Source organism: Bactrocera tryoni, unplaced genomic scaffold (assembly GCF_016617805.1).
Source record: "Bactrocera tryoni isolate S06 unplaced genomic scaffold, CSIRO_BtryS06_freeze2 scaffold_269, whole genome shotgun sequence".
Classification (NCBI taxonomy): domain Eukaryota; kingdom Metazoa; phylum Arthropoda; class Insecta; order Diptera; family Tephritidae; genus Bactrocera; species Bactrocera tryoni.
Window position 1 is genome coordinate 187,039 of NW_024395992.1, and position 23,965 is coordinate 211,003.

The 23,965-nt window shown below is 36.1% G+C and overlaps 3 protein-coding genes across 5 annotated transcripts in view; all 3 read right to left on the reverse strand.

The window, feature by feature from the left end:
- Positions 1–5,137, reverse strand: part of LOC120781078 (GMP synthase [glutamine-hydrolyzing]-like) — an 84,214-nt gene extending 79,077 nt beyond the window's left edge. Inside the window, exon 1 of one of the 3 annotated variants that reach the window (XM_040113221.1) lies at positions 5,051–5,137. The gene's annotated coding sequence lies outside the window, so the exon portion shown is untranslated. Of the gene's footprint in view, positions 1–4,908; positions 4,970–5,005; positions 5,026–5,050 lie in introns of those variants that run through there. The other 2 variants (XM_040113224.1, XM_040113222.1) reach the window with 2 other exon arrangements.
- A 2,933-nt stretch (positions 5,138–8,070) lies between these two features.
- LOC120781087 lies at positions 8,071–8,652 on the reverse strand. The gene is made up of 2 exons (XM_040113231.1): positions 8,553–8,652; positions 8,071–8,351 (listed from the first exon to the last, which is right to left on the reverse strand). Exons 1-2 carry the CDS (start codon positions 8,650–8,652, stop codon positions 8,119–8,121), a joined length of 333 nt encoding a protein of 110 aa, XP_039969165.1. The 3' UTR covers positions 8,071–8,118.
- Positions 8,653–20,994: 12,342 nt separating this feature from the next.
- LOC120781082 (receptor-type tyrosine-protein phosphatase kappa) lies at positions 20,995–23,187 on the reverse strand. The gene has a single exon (XM_040113227.1). It carries the CDS (start codon positions 23,111–23,113, stop codon positions 21,086–21,088), a length of 2,028 nt encoding a protein of 675 aa, XP_039969161.1. The 5' UTR covers positions 23,114–23,187; the 3' UTR covers positions 20,995–21,085.
- Positions 23,188–23,965: the final 778 nt, after the last annotated feature.

Sequence of the window (23,965 nt, forward strand, 5' to 3'; positions counted from 1 at the left end):
CGCCAACGCAAAAGGAGTTTTACTCGAAAAAACCTGACACACCCCGATGTTGGATCGGCCAGGGTTATTTTTTTGAAGAGGGGCCAAAGGCCGCCAACGCAAACAGCAGTTTTGCTCAAAAAAAAACCTGACACACCCCGGTGTTGGATCGCCCAGGGTAATTTTTTCCTACATTTGAGTTTTTTTTTAATTTATTTTTATTGTTTTCAATCGTTTGGGATATGATAACACTTATTATTTGACAACACGGAACACTTATTGTTATTGTGCGTGTAATAATATTTATGTAAAATATAAAATGCTTATTTTTGGCAAATATCTAAATAATAAATATAAAAAAAATATGTAGAAATATTGAATGAAGTGTAAGTGAATAAAAAGTGCATAATATGAAAGAAAAAGTTACTATAAATCGAGAAATTGCAAATTGAAATTAGCGAAATTTTCAACTTAAAATGCAAATATCTCGAAAACTAAAAGTTTGCGGCGGCTATAATTATAAATTTTCTTAATCTGGAGCATCAGCTTTATCCAACCAAACCACTTTTAATCCTGAAATCGTGGGATGGTATACTAAAGTTTCCCCAACTATTCTCAACAAGGCAAGAGTTTGACCAAATTTTACAGAACCAGAACCACTTAAATAAACATATGGGGTAAAATTTAGAATAGCATCCCCGGATTTCGGGGATAAAATGGGTATCAGTGGAAAGGTGACGTTCTCCAGATCACGAAAATATATATATATAGTTGCCGCTGACTTATAGTTTTAAAGATATTTGCATTTAAAGTTGAAAAATTGATAACTTTTACATTGGTAATTTGTATATTCTGAATAACTTTTTCACTTATATCGGGTGATTTTTTAAGAGCTTGATAACTTTTTTTAAAAAAAAAACGCATAAAATTTGCAAAATCTCATCGGTTCTTTATTTGAAACGTTAGATTGGTTCATGACATTTACTTTTGAAGATAATTTCATTTAAATGTTGACCGCGGCTGCGTCTTAGGTGGTCCATTCGGAAAGTCCAATTTTGGGCAACTTTTTCGAGCATTTCGGCCGGAATAGCCCGAATTTCTTCGGAAATGTTGTCTTCCAAAGCTGGAATAGTTGCTGGCTTATTTCTGTAGACTTTAGACTTGACGTAGCCCCACAAAAATAGTCTAAAGGCGTTAAATCGCATGATCTTGGTAGCCAACTTACGGGTCCATTTCTTGAGATGAATTGTTCTCCGAAGTTTTCCTCAAAATGGCCATAGAATCGCGAGCTGTGTGGCATGTAGCGCCATCTTGTTGAAACCACATGAGTCAACATTTAAATGAAATTATCTTCAAAAAGTAAATGTCATGAACCAATCTAACGTTTCAAATAAAGAACCGATGAGATTTTGCAAATTTTATGCGTTTTTTTTTTTAAAAAAAGTTATCAAGCTCTTAAAAAATCACCCATTATTATGCACTTTTCACTTACTAACACTTCACTATAACGTTTCTGTATATTAATTTTTTTAATATTTGTTGTAAATAAAGCTTTATTTTAATTATTTTATTTTATTTACAATTCTCTGCATTTGCACAATAAGAAAAGGGTTGCCATGGTTATTTTTTTTTGGAGCGCGGCGCGGAGAAATATTAAAAAAAATTAATATACAGAAACGTTATAGTGAAGTGTTAGTAAGTGAAAAGTGCATAATATAAGTGAAAAAGTTATTCACAATATACAAATTACCAATGTAAAAGTTATCAATTTTTCAACTTTAAATGCAAATATCTTTAAAACTATAAGTCAGCGGCAACTATATATATATATTTTCGTGATCTGGAGAACGTCACCTTTCCACTGATACCCATTTTATTCCCGAAATCCGGGGATGCTATTCTAAATCCCAGCCAACATATAGCCAACCTTAACAGAAAGTGAGCGCAAAATTTCCACGAGTTGTATTTAACCCTCTATCCGGCAATGCTACCAAAAGGTATAGTTAAGCACAATTGCAATAGCGCAACAGCCCGAAAAGTTTTTACCGTTACCTTTGTAAATTTCTGTTGTAAAATGTCACGGCTGCATAAAACAAGCATTTGCATGCTCTTTGCTTATGAGTTCAGGCGCCAGTGATCAGTCAGTGTCAAAAGTTGGTGTGAAGATCAGCAAAAAATTATTTTAATGCAAAGCGCATTTTCAGAATTTGCAAAAAAAAAATAATTGTGCTACAATTGTTCTTAAAAAAATATCACGGTATAGATACAATATTTTGGTTTACTAGTATAAAGTTTTTTGTGAAAAAATTTGTACAGACAAGCTTCTAGCAAGCTAAAAGTTCACTACTCCTAAAGGCACACTTGCCGGCGCCCGCTCAAAAAAATTATTTCGTTGTAAGTATGTAAATTCTATTCGTAATTATTTTAACATGTTTAAAAGTAAATAGTAATTTATAAAATTATGTTTTGTAGTTGAAAGCAAAACATGTAACTATTATAACATATTTTATACATTATAATTTTTTTTTTAATAATTTGTATTGTGTTTCGTAGTCGTAAGCATGTCAAATAATCGGAAGCGTTACAATTTGTCGCTTATGAGCGAAGAAGCTATCCAACAATTAATGAATTCTGTTGTTGATGATGATGATTCAGAAGATGATAAAAGCGTGAATGAAGAAGACTTTGACAGCGATGATGAAGTTAACGTGCAATTACCAAATGAAGATTTTGAAGAAATCGATCATTATATTGAGCATTTATATAATGCAAGTGCAATATATCTTTTGTCATCGGCAATTAATATAAGTGTAGATGAACCCAATGAGTCTACTCCACCTTCTTCCGAGCAACCAAGTACCAGCAGTAACGCAATGAATAAAACAACAAAACAGCCACCAAGGAGGAAAAGAGCTCGATCACCGTTACCACAAATTGAAGAAGGTGAAGTTTCTATTCCATCTAACTCTGGTGGATTTTTTGGTTCTGTGAAGCATTGTACACCACAATCTTCACAGTTCAAAAATATAGTTTGGAAAAAAAAAACTTCCAGCTACATCGGAAAGAAATTGTATTCAATGGTGAACAGAAATTTCCACAAGCATTTAATGAATTGAATACTCCTTTTAAATGCTTTACATATTTTTTTACAAATAAATTGCTGGACGATATTGTCAGCCAAACAAATCTGTACGCTCATCAGCAAAACATAAACTCTGATTTCAATTTGACCAGACAAGATTTGAAAATTTACATTGGTATAATATTATATATGTCTGTGTTTCGCTATCCAAATATTGAAAGTTATTGGTCAAAACACTCACTTGAATGTGTTAGAGCTGCGATGCCATCAAAACGATTTTATGAAATCAAGAAATACCTGCACTTCAATGACAGTTCGTATATGAAGAAAAGGGGTGAGGAAGGTTATGATCAGCTCTACAAAGTGTGTCCACTCATAGATACATTAAATGAACGCTTTAATTCTGTACCCAAATCACCAAGGCTATGTATTGACGAGCAAATGGGTCCCACAAAGATGATAACAAACTTACGTCAATATATGCCAGATAAACCTCACAAATATGGTGTTAGCTTTTTGTGTTATGTGACTCATATGGGTTTTCGTATAATTTTGAAGTCTACAGAGGTGCTGGTGATAATGATGTTGTAGCAGATGCACCTGACTTGGGAGCAACCGGAAACGTTGTCGTCCGCTTAACACAAACCGTGCCCAACTTTAAAAATCACATAGTATACTTTGATAATTTCTATACGTCATTGGCATTGCTTGTTTATTTACGAAGCAGAGGAATTTATGCACTTGGTACGGTTCGTGCCAATAGACTTCCAAATTGTAAGCTCTCAAAGGACATCGATGTAAAAAATAAAGAACGGGGCTACGCCGAGGAATTTGTGGGTACTGCTTTTGGAGTTGACATAACGTCTGTACTGTGGAAAGACACAAAATGTGTACGACTTGTTTCCACGTATGCTGGCGTTAAGCCTTTCTGCACTTCTACTGATACCTGTCAACCCCCAAAAGTGACGCGCTTTGATAGAAAGAAAAAAAAGAGTATGTAGATATCGATTGCCCAACCATAGTCAAAGAGTACAATCGGCATATGGGTGGCGTCGATTTAATGGATGGCCTAATAGGACGCTATCATATCCGTCTTAAAACCAAAAAATGGACGTTACGTTTATTTTATCATATGCTGGATATAGCGGTTGTCAACGCATATATCATCTACCACCGGATTCATGATGTGGGTAGACCATCAAGTGCAAGTTCACAAATGAGAACTGGCTATCGACGCACCTATGCACCACCAACTGATATTCGATACGATGGGATTGGTCATATACCAGATGTTTTAGGGCGAGACGGTAAACATATGTGTAAGATGCCAGGCTGCAAATCTTTAACCCAAATGTATTGCACAAAATGTCAGTTAAATTTATGTTTATCATCGTCAAAAAAATGTTTTCAATTGTTTCACACAAAATCATAAACACTTTTGTATTTTATATTATATTATAACTAAATTTGAATTTTTACTGCTATGCAATACATATGTTTACTTTATCTTTTATTTTATTTAATATTGTTTATGAAATAATATAACTAAACTTGATTTTGATACGTTTTACTTTAAATTATTGCAATAAACATTTTTCTTTTAAATAATTTGCAATAAATTAATCCGTATTTTTTTACATGCCAACAGGCAAGTATGCCTTAAGGCAGACCTCACTTTTTCCAACCTGGAAGGGGACCTATTGAATTTTTTTTAAATCTGACTTCAGATTCTTGTTCCTTGTATAAAAATTAGTGTATGGTAATTTTTTCAGCTCAAACAAAAATTGGGTTATTGGTTAGAGGGTTAACTAAAATGTAGAAAAATAAGTTAGCTAAAATACTAGTACGTGAAATGCGCAATCATGGTTGCCCTTAATTCTGGTTCCAATATAACATTTCATAACCACTACAATGCCCTTCAATTACATTCACTTTATTCCCTACCCTATAGTAACTATAACATTTTATATTCAACGTTTAACTTCGTACCTTTAACACATTTAAAAAACAAAAACTATACTGAGTATAGCCACTTAGTAATCGATATACTATTATATATATGCCGCCAAACACCAACGTTTACGAGGTACTGGCAGGCAATGGATTTTATCCAAACAACTATATTGCTATCAATAATGTTTTGAAGTGGTATTTAATACCATGTTCAGACCGACACTTAATCACACGATTTCGGCTGTTGAGTGGCTTATCCCACTAATCTTATAAATGGCACGATTCCGATTACTTTGGGTATGTACGGATAGGGGCGCCTCTCGAGAGGAGAAATAGCCAAAAAAAATGTAAAAAATACTAATATTTTTTAAAATATCCCCGATTAAAAGTTCAAAAATTTGCACTAAGGAAACATGTTATTTCTCTATGTTTCACAAAATTGTTTCACATTTTTTTCTTTGTATATTTAAGTACACAATCTAAGCTTTGAAATAAGCTTACATTTCACTTATATTTTGCTATATTTTACCTAAATTTATTAATTTAAAAATCACTTAGCACACTCATCGTTGAAAAGGTTAGATTATTTACAATTATGAGGAAAACGAGTCTTTCCACATCTTAAACAGTAAATATGTAGGATTTTTAACAATTTTTCTTTGTTTGTTTTATCGCGTGATTCTTTTTTCTATATTAACTATAAAAAATACTTTCTACATATGTATATGTGTAATACGTAATTTATGTGACTGAAGTAATATCGCGTAGTACTCCTTTCTGCGTTGGCGGCCTTCGGCCGTGCTCTAAAAAAATAACTCTGGCCGAGCGAATACCTGGGGTGACTGAAGTACTTTCGCGTAGTACTCCTTTCTGCGTTAATAATAAAAATATATATTGACTTTTTGTTATAAAGTGGTGAAAGTGGTTATATTCTTTGGTTATTATGCACTCATATTCAAACAAAATTTAAGTTTTCGTTATAAAATTGATAAATTTTGATTATTATTTCTGTCAGCGATTTCCATTTATATTTTATATAAAGTGGTTATATTTTACGATTATCATGCACTCATATTGAAACAAAATTTGAGTTTTGGATATAAAGTAGTTATATTTTTTGGTTATTATGCATTCAAACTCATATTTTAAATATAATAATATATATATCGTCACCTAAAATACAAACCAATGAATCATAAAAAATAAATGGAAATCGCTGACAGATATAATAACCAAAAAATATAACTACTTTATATCCAAAACTAAAATTTTGTTTCAATATGAGTGCATGATAACCGTAAAATATAACCACTTTATATCCAAAACTCATGTTTTAAATATAATAATATATATATCGTCACCTAAAATACAAACCAATGAATCATAAAAAATAAATGGAAATCGCTGACAGATATAATAACCAAAAAATATAACTACTTTATATCCAAAACTAAAATTTTGTTTCAATATGAGTGCATGATAACCGTAAAATATAACCACTTTATATCCAAAACTCATGTTTTAAATATAATAATATATATATCGTCACCTAAAATACAAACCAATGTATCATAAAAAATAAATTAAAATCGCTGACAGATATAATAACGAAAAAATGTAACTACTTTATATCCAAAACTCAAATTTGGTTTCAATATGATTGCATGATAACCAAAAAATATAACCACTTTATATCCAATATTCAAACAAAATTTAAGTTTTCGTTATAAAATTTATACATTTTGGTTATTATATCTGTCAGCGATTTCAATTTATTTTTTATGATACATTGGTTTGTATTTTAGGTGACGATATATATATTATTATATTTAAAATATGAGTTTTGGATATAAAGTGGTTATATTTTACGGTTATCATGCACTCATGTTGAAACAAAATTTGAGTTTTCGTACTGTACTGTAACCTTACACTTTATTACGTAACATTATTATATATGTAATATTACTTATACATATGTATATAAGGGTAAAATTTAGAATAGCATCCCCGGATTTCGGGGATAAAATGGGTATCAGTGGAAAGGTGACGTTCTCCAGATCACGAAAATATATATATATATAGTTGCCGCTGACTTATGGTTTTAAAGATGCATTTAAAGTTGAAAAATTGACAACTTTTACATTGATAATTTGTATATTGTGAGTAACTTTTTCACTTATATTATGCACTTTTATGCATTATGCATTATGCATTTAACCACAAAAGTGAACATACGATAACAATTTTGCCATTATCTAATGTAATAACACAAATTTGATAATTTTTTAAATGCATTTTATTTTTGTTGGTCTTGTACCAATAACTACAATACGAAACTACCAATTTCCTATTGGCACTGCATAAAAAACGAATGAAAAAGGGGAATCCCATATAACGAAATCTCACAAAAGTGTACATACGCTTTACTGATATTTGATTTACCGTTATGCAATTGATTTTGTTTTTTGTTTATGCATGTTTTTTGGTTTGCGTGGTCAGTTCTTTTGTAATTGCGGCCGTGAAAACATTATCTTTAGTTTATACAGATTTGCAAAAGTTTAAAAATAAAAAAAAACATCGTCAGATCTACGAAAAGTCGTAATAAAACTTAAAAGCGAAGGAAAATCCATTGGGAAAATTGGAAAAATTACAAAGTTATCGAAAGCAACAGTTCAGGTGATAGTTAATAATTTCAACGAGACAGGTAGCTATGAAAATAAGCCTCGCCCTGGTCGCCCACCTAAACTGGATTTGAGGATGCAAAGGCAAATTATTCGTACAATCAACGTTTGTCCTAGGGAAAATGCCGTTAATATCGCGAAAGGCATCCGAATTGATTATGGAGTTGGTGTGCATCCTGAAACCGTTTGAAGATGTGTAGAGAAACACCGAACTCATGTGCACAGTCAAACACTTATATATAATAATACAAAACTTTATTGTGAATATAAGAAAAATGTTACACTTATTCAACTTTACTGGGTGTCCTCAAATAGTTCGTTTATGTTGTTCACTCGCTGACGGTTGCTCGTTGACTGTCTCTTTGGTTGCTGCCACTTGCTTTATTTTATTTGACACTTGATGGGCAACAGAGTTGCCATCGCTTACAGTCGGCTTTCCTGACCCAATGTGGCGCCCTCGCCCATGGTGCTCTCATCTTCGTTGTCTATGTCGTCTGGATCATCTGGTGGTAACATGCACCAAGTTTTAAGTTGATCTGATGCAAATACGGCTTTGTAGTGACGTTGCGTTCGCTCGGCATGAGGTAAGTCTTCAATTACATAACGATCATTTGGCAGGACTTTGGTGATGATGAATGGTCCTCTGAATCGTGGTTCTAGTACCGGAGCTTATTGGTTCGTTTGTAGTCAATTCGAGATCACCTTCGTTGTACGTCTTCGGTTGATTATGCTTTGCGTCGTATAGCTTCTTGGCTTGTGACTCGTAGTTGTTGTAGGTCGGTGTCGTTTATCAGGTCGCCATCATGGTCTTGAAATGCCTGGAAAGTTGATTCTGCAGGATATCTCGTGGCACGTACCCATAAAGTAGTCGGAATGGTGTACAACCTGTGGTTTTATTCGGGATGGTATTAATATTTGACGTAGATTCATTGTATTTGACGTAACTTGTCGTCCCATCGTCTTTTGTCATCAGTAGAATGTAATAGCATAGATAGGATGACACGGTTAGCTCGTTCAGCGTGTCCGTTAGCGCGTGGCGTCCGCACTGCGTTGAGAATATGTTTGACGTTGTTTTCATTGCAAAACTTTTGGAACGCTTTTGAAGTGAAGGTCGTTCCTCGGTCGGATATGATACGTTCAGGCATTCCCAGATAGTTCGTGATCTCTAGCAATACCGGGTTTGTTGTGGTACTCTTGACTGCTCGTAGGATTGTGAATTTGGTCAATGAATCTACAATTACCAATACATGCTCGTTGCGTTTTGAACTTTTTGGGAACGGACCCAAATGATCAATGTATTGTCGTAAACGGCATTGGTTTAACGTTATCGTAGTGATATCGACCCTCATGTCGTCCGCCAGGGTTTTATTTAAACAACCCACACATGAGTTGATGTAGCTCTTTACGTAATTGCGCAAGTTCGAGGAAACCAGAGATTGAGAATTCGTTTCATTGTTGTTTGTCAACGCTCATATGACCTGCCTTATCGTGGCATTTGCTAGTATTTGGAACCTTAATTGCTTTGGAACAACTCCATAGTAGCTTGTTGTCGTGTTTTCGATATAAGCGTCCCAGTTCAACACCGTAGTCGGGATATTCTGGCTTCACCTCATTCTGTATTTCGTTAACGATGTTTCTTATTTTCTCGTCTTGTAGCTGAACACTAAACAACCAATCTGCCTGGTCGATAATCATCTTGGAAATTTTGAGATCAGCGGCATCTATTTCGTGTGCATCTTCATAAGGTGCACGGCTCAACGCATCGACATGGGCCATACGAGCTCCTGGTCGATGTTGAAGTTCAATGTCGAATTCTTGGATTCTCAACCACCATCGGGCAATGCGTGGTATAAGCTCTCGCTTTTCCATCGTTGTTCGTAAAGCGTTGCAATCGGTAATAACTTTGATCTTCTTTCCGTGTACGTAGTATTTGAATCTTTCCAATGATTCCACAATCGCTAATGCTTCGAGTTCATAGCTATGGAAACGTTTTTCGTTGTCTGTAGTAGAGCGACTAAAATATGAGATCGGGTGCAGTTGTCCATTCTCGACTTGCAACAAAACGCTTGCAAGGCCGATAGAGCTTGCGATGCGGTAGTTGACCGTGGTTGGTTTCGATGATAATACGGTTTTGAGTTCGTTGAATGCTGACTCTTGCTGTAGTCCCCATGCGAATGCGGTGTTGTTGCGTAGCAATTTGCGTAATGGTTCAGAAATAATGGAATATGGAAAATTCGTCGCTGGGAATTTTCGGAAGTAGCCACTGAGACCTAAGAATTTTCGTACTTCAGTGACATTTCTCGGCTGTGGAAAATTTACGATAGCATTGGTTTTGACGTTGCCCGGACTCATGCCTTCAGGAGTTAGCTGATGTCCCAAAAACGTTATTGTTTGCGTGAACAACTCACATTTGTTGACGTTCAATGTGAGTCCGCAGGTACGTAGTACTTGGAGTATACGAGAAAGCTTTGTATACATTTCGTCGAAAGAATTGCTGCCGATTAGGATGTCATCCATATAATGCAGCATGTCGCCCGTCTCCACCTGTCTTTGGATTTCTGCCATGAGTCTATTAAACACAGCTGGTGCATTCTTTAAACCAAACGGCATGCGTTTGAACTCATATAGACCGTCCGTCGTGATAAAAGCGGTGTATTTCCTACTATCGGGTGCCATTTTGATCTGATAGTACCCACTATTCAAATCGACTGACGAAAAGTATCGGAAACGTTTCGCTTCGTGTAACCGTTCTTCAATATTCGGGACTGGAAAATTTCTCTTTCTTTGTTACCTTATTAATTCGTCGATAATCGATACATGTAACCGATCACTTCCATTCTGCTTTTTGACTTAAGACCACGGGACTTGCGTGGCTCGGATGTCGATTTCGTGATAATATCACGCTCAAGCAACTCCTCAACCATCCTTGCTGACAATATCACGCTTCGTTTCTGGGATACGATAAGGCGCTTGAAATATGGTGCGATTGCTCTCAAGTTCGATGCTAGCTTGAACTACGTCAGTTTTGCCAATATCTTTCAGCCCACTGGAGAAAACATCGGCATAGCTTGCCAGAAGACTTTGTATCTTATTTCGTTCTGCTTCATTGCTGAAATTGGACATTAATTTGGAAAAATTGCTCTCAGTTAGTACCGTTGTCTGTACTGCTCGTCTGCTTCCGAATATTGTGCGATTTCCAGCGTAGTGTTTGCATTGATGATAATATCTTGACCTATTAAAACGTCTTGTTCTAGTAACTCGTCATCAGCGATGTAGGCTTGCGTCTCGATGTTGATTCCGTCGATGGTGATGTCTATGGTAATAGCCTCCGTGAACGTACGCACCCCTCCGCACCCCTAACTTCTTGAAACATTCGTCAAGGTTGATTGCACCAAGTCGTCGTAACGTTACTGTCGTCTTCTCACAATTTCCTCCGTTTGGATGAACTTTGTTACACGTTGTACAGCGATGTCGTTTCTGTGGCAATGGACATTTGTTGGCGAAATGTCCAGGTACGTTTGCAATTGTAGCATTTCAATTGTGCTTTAAATTCACCATTTTGTTTCGTTGACTCAGCATATTTTTCGTTATTGTTGTCTCGCGGATTTGGTTGATGTACTTGTGGCTCACTTAGCCCTCCGCGATTAATGAAATAGTCCTCGATGGCGTCTCTCATCTGCTTCATTGTTGTAAACTTCATTGCTGCAAATGCTGGTTGAGTTCTCTATGTTTTAGCCCAGCTCTTGCATAACGTATAATGGCTGCCTCACTCAGTTTGCAACGTATACCTAGTGCCGCCACTCGAAAACAATATTCGTTTACGATTTCTTTTGGCTTCCTCGTTGCATTGGCCATCACGAAATGAATTTCCGCCTCGTCTCGGTCTGTACCAAATTCGTGTCGTAACGCATTAGCAAAATTTTCCCAAGTTGTGTGTAATGTGGGTGATGCATCCAACCACATACGTGCAACTCCTTTTAAACGTGTGTAAATAGCTAACAATAAAAATTTCTCGTCCCATCTATATGCTTCCACTACTCGATCGACTCTATCAATAAATTGCTCTACCATAATGCTTGCGTTATTCGTTGGATCAAATTCCGGCAGGGTATTTGCAATTTCTTTAACTGACGCGTGTCGCATATTCCCGTTCGTTGAAATATTCCCGTTCGCAGAAATATCACCGTTGCTTTGAATGCGTGTTGTAACGTTGTTGTTAGTTGCCACCGTGCTGTCGTCGTTCGTTGAAATAGCGTCAGTGGCGTGACTCTGAACGCCTGCGCCGCCGTTGACTGCGACTGCGCTATCGTTGCTATTTGCGTTTTGTACCGTTTGTACCTCTTTCATGCTAACTGTACCAGTCCCGTTGTCTTTCGCTTGTAGCAGCTGCGCCATCATCTCGCGTAACTGCTTCATCTCCTGCTGCAGTTGTGCCACCGCTGACATCTCGGATGACTCCTCCGTAACGTTGATCTCTTGGATGCCCACCTCGTCGGACTCCTCATATGCAAGCTAAGACGTTGCAACAACTGGTCTCGCGTGCCAGCCGTCGCTAATTGCTCTTTCCCGTAGCAACCTCTTCAGTTGTTCCACCTTCGTGATCACTGATCTTCACCATCGTATCGTTTTTACGTATCGTGTATATATATCTGCCGTGGTGCCTATAGCTCCTTCACCAACGCAATACATATACTTACTATGTTTGTAGACGTGTATGGGTTTAGTCATCCCACTTCTGAACTGTAGAGAAACACCGAACTCGTGTGCACAGTCAAACACTTATATATAATAATACAAAACTTTATTGTGAATATAAGAAAAATGTTACACTTATTCAACTTTACTGGGTGTTCTCAAATATTTCGTTTATGTTGCTCACTCGCTGACGGTTGCTCGTTGACTGTCTCTTTGGTTGCTGCCACTTGCTTTATTTTATTTGACACTTGATGGGCAACAGAGTTGCCATCGCTTACAGATGTTTAAAAAAGCATGATTTAGATTGCAGAGTAGCGAGAAGAAAACCATTGTTAAGAGATGCAAATATTGCTAGACGGCTTGGCTACGCAAAAAAATACGAAAACATCCAATAAACTGATCCAACCTTTTGGGAACGTGTCATTTTCACCGATGAGTGTAAACTTAATGTTTTCTCCAACGATGGTCATACCAAAGTCTGGCGTAAAAAAAATACTTCGCTGCAACGAAAAAATATTGTTCCCACCGTTAACCGTCCGGTCAATGACCAGGTACCCGGGTATCCATTTTAATCTACATGCCAATTTTTCTTAACTCTCCCTCAAAAAAAATTTTATGGCCGCCTGGATCCCCAAAATTAAAGTTATTTGACGCCCATTTTTCGTAAAAATTTTTTAGAATCAATTATTTAATAAAAGTTATTAACTATCAAACTTGATACATCCCCTGTTCAAAAACCAGGTACCCGGGTACCCGCTGAGATTTATATATATAAATGACGGGTTTACACACACTTAAGAGATTATTTATCAAAGCATTCAGATAATTATATTTTTAAAAAACAAGTAGACAATATAGTTTACAATTTCTTTTATTTTAACAATAATTTTTATTATAAACAATAACAAAAATAGTTAGTAAGAACAAAATAACTCCGTTTTTATTTATTTTAGTAATATTATTTTCTATTTTTTTACTATTTGTTTATTTATATTGTTTTATTTATTATGATACAGTGCTATATAAGAATTAAAGTATAAAGTATAAATCGTGGTTGTAAAGCAGTGTTCATCACAAATAGGTTTCTCACATACTGAACATATTTTTCTAGTTTTGCGACGTTTTTTGAATTCACTTTTAAGACATTCATAGCATACACCAGTAATATTTTTCCTTCCAGTTGAATCGCGCTGCTTCTGAGATCTCAATGATACAGATGATGTTGGCTGCGCATTTGGATTGACAGCTAGACCAAGAGGAGATTCAATCGCCACTTTCTTTGAGATATTCCTCATAATTTGTGCATTATTCGCACGATTTTCAACAAATGGAGTACACAGCTCTCTGCCCAATTGCCGATAAAATAAGCGTCGTTCATGAGATTTTTTAACAAGCATTTTATTATTCTCATAATACAGAATATATGCTGCAAGGCAGGCAACATCGAGAATATTGTAAAAAAATGCTAGAGGCCATCGTTGAGTTGACCTTTTTGTAGTATTCTTACCAAGCCTTTTATCCATCGTGTCTACTCCAGTTTTGGACCAGTTATAAAACTCGATGATTTCTGGTTTTTTCCGTACACTATCACTAATTTTTGCTTCGTGATGCATTGATGATAGCATTACTACCTTGTTTTTTTTTGCCACATAACTACATAGGGTTACTTATCCATGAAAGCCAGACACAGTTTTTGAAACAGTCATTGCTGGTGAAATGTATGCTTTATTTTTCTTCAGAGTACCAACAATCGTCAAGTTCCAAGATAGTAAAAATTTTGCTAGTGGAAGAGTTGTGAAGAAATTATCCATTGTAATGTTTCTACCGGATCCTCTGTATGGTGCCACCAAGTCTTTAACAACTCTTTCACCAACATTTTTCTCACGACCATCTTTCGATTTCCCAGTGTAAAGCTGTCCAGTAAGTGGATACGAATTTTCAGCATCACATATCCACCATACTTTAATTCCATATTTAGCTGGCTTTGATGGAATGTATTGAGTGAATCTAGTTCGACCTCGGTATGGATAAAGTTGCTCGTCGATTGTTTGGGATTCTGTTGGTTAATAAATGTCTCGTATTGGAGCAGCTTTATCACTTTCTAAGCGCTGAGCTCTAGTATTGGCATCGTCAAATCGAATAAAACGAATAATATTATATTCCAGAAGCGATTGATACTCATTGCTGCGCGATATAAATGATATGAATACAGCTGCCACATTTCCCTTGCATTGTCAGTATTTGAATTATTTGCGCCAGAAGTTATCAAAATAGCCAAAAATGCTTAAAATTCCTGCAGCTCGAGATTTTTCCACTCCAATTGTTTTTTTATTTTCTGGATTTTTTTCATTATATGCTGTATACTAATATTTATTTTGTATATTTTTTTTCACTTATCTCTGTATTCTTTCTACGCTGTTCACTACGCTTGTAGAATTCCAACTGAACAGGTTTCTTTCTTTTCGTCCGAAATGGAAAGGGGAGAGGTACGGCTTAGGTACCTAAATACCCATCGACCTTGGCACTCCGCTTTCGTTATTTCTACAAGAACTATAGACTATTTCCCCATATATAGTTATTTCATATGCCATGTAGCCAACTTACACAGAAAAAAAATTTTATTCAGTATACTAACGATTTCTACATCTGCTCCACCTGGGTACCCGGGTAACCGTCATTGAACGAGTGGTGAAAGTTTGGTCATTGACCGGATGGTTAAGCATGGTGCAGGATCTGTGATGGTGTACATATGGTTGTATGGCGGCTAGTGATGTCGGACACGTAAGATTTATCGATGGAATAATGGATAAATATATGTATATTTATATTCTTCGGGACACCTACATCCCAAGTCTCGAGAAACTTGATTTGCCAGGTGAGCCTATCATGCATCAAGATAATGATCCGAAGCACACTTCTGTATTGGTGAAGGAATGGTTGTTGTACAACGTGAAATCGAAGATGGAACATCCGCCACAATCTCCTGACTTAAATGTTATTGAGCATTTGTGGGATCATATGAAGAAACATATTAAGAAAAGGTGTGCAACATCAAAATCGGACCTGAAGGCTATTATAGTTGATGAATTGAATAAAATATCGGTGGAAACTAATCGAACTTTAGCCTTGTCTATGCCGTCTGATCTATTCGAAGTTATTAAAGCCAAAGGAGGCCATACAAAATATTAACTACCTATTTTTAAAATTTTTTCCTAACACCGTATGTACACTTATGTGACAATTCCTTTTAATGAATTTCGAATTTTTGCTTTTGTTTATCGTTTTACTTTCAATGAATTGTTATGTTTGTTTTTTCCAACTTTTAAATAATTGTTGGCGCAACGAAGTAGTTTAGACTACCAACGTACATATATTTTAGATATGTATTACTATTTATTGCAACCCTGAATTCCATTCCATGCATCTATGTATTTACAGTTTATGTTATATTTTAATTTTCTACTCAGTTCTTTGTAAGCAGCCAATGAGAAAACAGGAATTAAAAGGACTTTATAACGTAAAACTCTAAACTCTTGGTTTCATTTAAATAGGTTATGGGCCCTGACCCATCACAAAAGAGTTTTATATTATAGGCAGTAAAAGTCTGTTGGTTACACGCGTGGTATAAATTTCGAAAAGAAATTTAGCGAAATTTTTTGAGCATGGCAGGAGTCGCACGTATCGAGCCGCTGAACGCGGAAAATTACGATACATGGAAGCTACACATGCGCGCAGTTTTGGTTAAAAATGATTTATGGGCATACGCAAATGGTAAAATAGAATGTCCAATTGATGCAGCAGCCACAAATTTGTGGAAAATAAACGACGAAAAGGCGTGTGCGGATATTATGCTTGCAATAAGTCCCACAGAATTAAATCAAATTTCTGAATGCACAACCTCACAGAAAATGTGGCAAAAATTGCAAGCGACATACGAGTCGAAAGGCCCCGCTAGAAAAGCAACATTGTTAAAGAGAGTGGCGTTGTCACGTATGAAAGAGTGTGATTTGGTTAGAAACCATTTAAATGATTTTTTTGACGCGGTCGCTAAACTAAAGGAAATAGGGGTTGAAATCGGCGACGATTTGCTCGCGATCTTATTATTATATAGCTTACCAGACTCATATGAAACATTTCGGTGTGCACTTGAAACACGTGATGATTTGCCAAAGCCCGCAATGCTTCGTGTAAAAATATTAGAAGAGTGGGAATCGCGAAAAGCAAAAAATGAGCGTAGTGAGAGTGATGCTCTATATGCAAAAAATATGACAAAAGCAAATGTATACAACAAAAGTAAAAACTACAACGATCGATTCAGTGGTGAAAAACAATCAGAAACGAAACGAAATTTTTGTTGCTATAAGTGTGGTAAAAACGGTCATTATGCAAAAAATTGTCGTTTGAATAACCGTAATAATCACAGTGCAAACAAAAGCGAAGAGAAAAATGCTTCTCTTAGAGCAACCGAATCTGTTTTTTTGTGTCCAAATGGAATTGACAACTGGTGTTTGGACAGTGGGTGCACTTCGCACATGAGTTCTAACAAAAATAATTTTCTTGAAGTTAAAGAATTAAATCAAATGTTAAGTTTAGCCAATAACGATTCTACGAAAATCACTGGTGCAGGAGACATTAAAGTGAAAGTAGACGAGAAAGGGTTCGAAAAGAATATAACATTAACAGGTGTGCTTTACGTACTAATTTGTTGTCCGTGTCGAAAATGACGGACAAAAGTCAGATGTGGTCCTATGCGGTGCAGCTCAAACGGTGGAAAAAATTATTTTGTCACATTCATTGATGACAAATCTCGATGGTGTGAAATTCACTTTATAAGGCAAAAGTCAGATGTGCTAGAAGCGTTCAAAAAGTTTAAAAGTGCGGCAGAGACATTCACGGGTAAAAGAATAAAAGCATTACAATCTGACAATGGGCGTGAATACTGTAATCGCGAATTTGATTTATTTTTGCAAAAATACGGAATTAAACGACGTTTAACAACCCCGCACACTCCCCAGCAAAACGGAGTTGCTGAACGTAAGAACAGGACGCTGGTGGAGATGGCTAGGTGCTTGATGAAGCAAGCTGGTGTTCCTCCTTCGTTCTGGGCTGAAGCAATAAACACTTCATGCTATATAAGAAATCGGTGTATTACAAAATCTACGGGAGAAGTCCCACATAAAACATGGACTGGAAAAATTCCAACAGTTACTCATATGAAAGTGTTTGGCTCAAAAGCCTATGTGTTAAACAAACAACAATCGAAAGGTAAATTTGAGTCTCGATCTGAACAGTGTGTGTTTGTCGGATATTCGTCCGAATCGAAAGCTTATCGCTTATGGTCCAAAAATAAACGAGACATTATCATTAGTCGTGACGTTAAATTTATAGACGAATTCGATTTTAAAAACGAATACGAAGAAATAATCGAAATGCAAAATAATACTATTGAGTTAGAAACAAAGACGCTTGAAAAATCGGTATCAATGCAAGACTGTGATGAAACAGCAAGTGAGTTTGAAACGTGCAACAGTGACCAAAATGAAACAGAAGTAAAACGTGGTAAAGGTCGTCCGAAAAAGCTTAAGACTGGTTTGCGCGGACGACCGAAAAAGGTTTATCAGCATGCAAAAGAAAATAATTGCGAAACTCAGCGCAAAGACGAAGAGTCTGAAATAAGTGAATTTGCGTGTATTGGTATACACGAAACTCCGTCAAGTTGTTTCGAAGAAGATACCAGTAATTATTCATTAGAATGGAAGGAGGCTATTGAAGATGAATATTTGGCATTAATTTCAAACGAAACATGGGACATAATCAATCAACCTAAAAACAGTAAAATTATTGGTAGCCGTTTAGTACTGCGAACGAAAGAAAATGGTCAGAAGAAAGCACGTCTCGTTGCGAAAGGATATGCTCAACGTCAAGGGGAGGATTTCCATGATACTTACTCGCCGGTGGCACGGTATACATCAATCCGTCTGCTTGCAGCAATGGCAGCTAAAATGGACTTAGAAATCCATCAAATGGATGTCGTTACTGCGTATCTCAATGGAGAACTAGAAGAAGCCGTATACTTGGAAGTCCCAGAAATGTTGATTGAAGTTTTGAACAAAATAAAATCAGGTGAGCCTACAGGTAGTCAGGGTATAACAAAGCATAGTAAAAATGTCGAAGAGACTGCAGACAAGTGGCTTGCAGCGATGAAAAACCGTAATCCCGTATGTTTACTGAAAAAGGCCCTATATGGACTACGACAATCCGGTTTGATGTGGTACAATCGATTGACAACTAAATTGAAACAGCTTGGTTTGGAGGCATCTTCACAAGATCCATGTTTTTTTATCAAACAAAAAGATAAACAAATTTTAATACTAACAATATATGTAGACGATTTGTTACTAGCATCAAACGATAATATGTTACTAAAAAGTATCAAGAAGGCATTAAGCGAATCATTCGAAATGAAAGATATTGATCCAGTAAAGCGTTGCGTTGGCATTGACTTTAAGCAGAATTTAAACTCACATCAAGTATTTTTATCGCAACCAGCTTATACTGAAACTATTTTACAACGATTTAATATGGCTAATTGCAAACCAGCAAAAACACCCCTAGAAATGAACTTCCAAATTGAAAAACCAGTTAAAGTCGATGAAGAAGCCATGAAGAGTTATCCGTATCAAAGACCTATAGGAACACTCATGTACTTAGCAGTTACAACAAGGCCAGACATAGCTTTCGCAGTAAATTATATGAGCCAGTTTAATACGAACTACAACGAGCAGCACTGGAAAGCCGCAAAACGAATTCTACGTTATTTAAATGGTACCCGAAATTATGGTCTCCTTTATTCGCAAAACGACAATAGCCTATATGGTGTGGTAGATGCAGATTGGGGTGCAAATATAATAGACAGGCGATCCTATAGTGGATATGCGTTCATAGTGGCGGGCGCAGCAGTAAGTTGGGAGGCGCGCAAACAACGCACCGTTGCGCTCTCCAGTACCGAAGCCGAATATATGGCAATTACAGAAGCGACAAAAGAAGCTATATATCTTCAAGGCATTTTTAAAGATTTCGGCATATCATATAAGAACACTACATTATTCAACGACAGCCAAAGCGCTCTAAAACTAATTCAGTGCTTAGGCTACAGCTCGCGTACAAAACATATCGACGTGCGCCATCATTTCATCAAAGAATGCCACCAAAGCGGAAGAATCACGTTAACATATATGCCCACCGAAGATATGCCAGCAGACGTCTTAACGAAAAGCTTGAGCAGCGTCAAACATTGCAAATGTTCAGCAGCGTTAGGCATGACAAGTAGCCGCACTACTTCGAGGGGAGGTGTAGGCGCAACGAAGTAGTTTAGACTACCAACGTACATATATTTTAGATATGTATTACTATTTATTGCAACCCTGAATTCCATTCCATGCATCTATGTATTTACAGTTTATGTTATATTTTAATTTTCTACTCAGTTCTTTGTAAGCAGCCAATGAGAAAACAGGAATTAAAAGGACTTTATAACGTAAAACTCTAAACTCTTGGTTTCATTTAAATAATAATAAATTAAATAAAACTGCATAAAAAAATTTAAACTTTGAATTATTTTGTTAGAAAATCGAAAAATTGTCATCGTATGTTCACTTTTGTGGTTAAGTGTACTAGCACTTCACTCTAACGTTTCTGCATATTAATTTTTTTAAATAATTAAAATAAAGCTTTATTTACAACAAATATTAAAAAAAGTAATATGCAGAAACGTTAGAGTGAAGTGCTAGTACGTGAAAAGTGCATAATATAAGTGAAAAAGTTACTCACAATATACAAATTATCAATGTAAAAGCTGTCAATTTTTCAACTTTAAATGCAAATATCTTTAAAACTATAAGTCAGCGGCAACTATATATATATTTTCGTGATCTGGAGAACGTCACCTTTCCAGTGATACCCATTTTATTCCCGAAATCCGGGGATGCTATTCTAAATCCCATATTAGTAATACATGTATATAATATTACTTATTTGCTTAATATATTTAAAAAAGGAAATATCCATATGCATGAATAGAGGAATTTTTGCGAAAAAGAGGAATTTCAGCGGATTGCCTTGTCATCACATGGCAGCGCTCCATTTCTTCGTAATTTTTGGTAAACAAATGAGGTTCAAACGAGTGTAAAATGTAATCTTTAAAATAAAGATTTTTTAAATAAAAAACCTGCTAAAAGTGTAAAATGTGGATTTATTTAAAAGATTAAAGTGTAATTTAATTAATTTGAGCAGAAAAATGTGAATAGAGTGGGTTTAACGTGGTGAAATAGCTTCTTGAAATGTTCGAATTTTGCGAATTTTTGAACTTTAAGGTCGAATATCTCGTAAACTAAGCGTTTGCGGTACCTATAACCCTATATATTTTTTAATAAGGATACCTCTTTCCAACGGTACTTTCAAATCACGGCGCCAAAGAAATCGGAATTGTGCCCGGCCATGGCTGCCGCAATAAAATCTATGATTGTTATATAGGTTTTATATAGTATGTTTAATGGCAAACCATATTTATACGCACAACTATAAATTATCATAAAAACTTTAAAGTAAATGTTTTCGTCCAAGTATTTATTGAAGCACATATATATATAATACAACTATTAAACCTACTTAAGAAGGTATTAGCGTTTCTTTACAATTATTTGGTTTTATTTAGAAAATGAAGGACGTAATGTAAAACTAAATCGTAACAGTATTTATATTCCGTCATATTTTCCACAAGTTGCGGCCGATGTCGTCGGACGGTTTTCACTGCTTGGAACACATCAACTTCTCCATGTTGAATAACCTGTTCAATACAAGCATTAGCGGCACAGTACACTCCAGCACGGCTTCTTCCATCTGGGGAAACAACACAAACTGGACCGTAATCAACTCTTTGTCTCCAAAGCTCTACCATATTCATTAGGTAAACTAAAGAATTAGTAGAAGTAGGAACTTTATGTCCCATTGGCCAGCATGTAAGTTGAAAAAGCTGAACAGCTTTTGTTGGAGCTTTGACACCTGCCATCATTTCAGTCAGTGACACAATTTTTTTATTTATTTTGAATTCCCATTGTTTGATATTGGTATAATTTTTATATGAAATATTGTGAACCGAAAAGACTGGTCCGTATTTTTCCATTTTTGATTTATGTGGCCAAAATGATGGAAAATTCTGAGAATTAACAGGTGGTTGACATAGCACTACAACAACAGAACATTCATGGTCGTAAATAAGAGACCAAAATTCTCCTAATGTGTGTTTCAATGGCCATTCTGTTACTATGTATTCCCTTGGTTTAGTATATCCATCTACAAACACAGAATTTATGTAGTCTGTAAAAGCATTACCTTGAAAAGAGGTTAAGTACGGCCTAAAATTGTCCGGAGGAACACAAAGCACATCACGATTTTTATCTCTGTTGTCAGCTCTATGACCACCAGCACAATCTCCTATTGAAAATCGAGGAGTTTGCTTACAGATTTGACCATATTCTACTTGATATTCATTCATTTTTGTTAAAGGATTGCGACGGGCTTTTACCTTTAGACGGTCAGATAATTCCGATACTGGAAACCATGTTTTTCCACATATTTCATGTTCTTCTAGGGTATCATATATAAATTTATATTGTTCCACATTTTCTACAAGACCTTTTCTTGATTGACGCAGCTTCTTTAAATAACCGAACACGTTGAAACAATCTTCTTCTTCCGCTAACTCCAGATTAGCATCAATGGATAAATACACACCGGATCTACCTCCTCCATCGCTACAATGAACTAACATCGGTCCTTTAATATCATCACCTTTAATAATATTACCAACAACCAAACGTACCCGCCGCCTAAATTCTAAAAGTGCATTTGAAAAAGGGCATGAATGAGAATACCACTCCGTATAATGGAATTGTAGTATAAGACGTTCATTAACGATTTCTTTCAGTTCGTTGACTTTATACAAATGAAAGGTCCGGATGTGAAAATTAGCTAGTTGTTCCTCATGTATAATGTTTATATGTATATCACCATACGTTTCATGTATTTCCATATTTGGTGGCCAATACTGAACACACATTACCTTAGCGAAATCAAAGGTTTTAGTAAGCATGATAATGGCACTAATATTCTCTTGCCACACCATTTGCCAGAACGCATTTACAGTTTCTTCGACTGGACCTTGTGAAACAATATACGCATTTGGTTTTAAAAGACTATCAACATAAGACGCATTTATGTAATCTGAATCTGGAACTGCTGCTTTCTTTTTTAGTACAACGCGGTTGTAATCGTAAGGAATGCATTTTGAATTCTGGTTTTTATCATGATTGTTTTTCCTTAATGCATGTCTACACATATTTGTTTCTATTCTAGTGGCTGTTTGAAACTCTAATTTATAAAGCACTGGAAATTTTCGTCGCAAATCACACAGCTTAAGAAAATGTGCTTTACTTATTGGAAAATGAGGTATAGTTTTTGATAAAGAGTTGTTCTCATCTCGTGCCTCTAGCCTAATTTTTTCAAAAGAAAGAAGTCCACTATTCAGCATACTAAGTTTAATGGTGTTTGGTATTGATACAAAATTAGTTTTATGTATATCCACTTCGGCGTAATTCGAAGATTTAGATCTACGTTTTTGAGAGTTTCCCCTTGAAATATGCGATTTATCTTTAAAATTTGGCATTATGATTTTTAATTATCGGACCAGTTCTTAAAAACTTTATTCTTGTACTCTGCTACATTATAAAATTCCCATAAAATCAATTTATAGTATCATTACACTGATACAATAGGGCCAGATACACGTTCAATATAAATTGGCTTGCAATATAGATGTATTGCCATCCATATCACAACATATTCACAACAAGAACGTTAACTGTAACCAAACATCCAAAAGCCTTGAGAGACGAGCAAAATTAATGTTAATGCACATTAAAATTTGATATTAGGGGTATTCTCTTGCTCTTGCGAAACCCTTAAATTCTTCTTCTTCCTAATTGGCGAAGACACCGCTTACGCGATTATAGCCGAGTTAACAACAGCGCGCCAGTCGTTTCTCTTTTCGCTACGTGGCGCCAATTGGATATTCCAAGCGTAGCCAGGTCCTTCTCCACCTGGTCCTTCCAACGGAGTGGAGGTCTTCCTCTTCCTCTGCTTCCCCCGGCGGGTACTGCGTCGAATACTTTCAGAGCTGGAGGGTTTTCGTTGAACTATGTCAATGCCGTCATATATCTCGTACAGCTCTTCGTTCCATCGAATGCGATACTCGCCGTGGCCAACGCGCAAAAGACCTTAAATCATTCGCAGAACTTTTTTCTCGAAAACTAGCAACATCGATTAATCAGTTGTTGTCATCGTCCAGGCCTCTGCACCATATAGCAGAACGGGAATTATGAGCGACTTATAGAGTTTGGCTTTTGTTCGTCGAGAGAGGACTTTATTTCTCAATTGCCTGCTCAGCCCGAAGTAGCTCCTGTTGGCAAGAGTTATCCTGCGTTGGATTTCCAGGCTGACATTGTTGGTGGTGTTTACG

Excerpts from the sequence above, each read along its gene's own strand:
- LOC120781087 (XM_040113231.1), bottom strand. The coding sequence starts at position 8,652 with ATGGGACGACAAGTTACGTCAAATACAATGAATCTACGTCAAATATTA. Across the intron at positions 8,352-8,552 it reads CCATTCCGACTACTTTATGG|AACCACGATTCAGAGGACCA; the intron begins GTACGTGCCACG and ends CTCCGGTACTAG.
- LOC120781082 (XM_040113227.1), bottom strand. The coding sequence starts at position 23,113 with ATGCCAAATTTTAAAGATAAATCGCATATTTCAAGGGGAAACTCTCAA.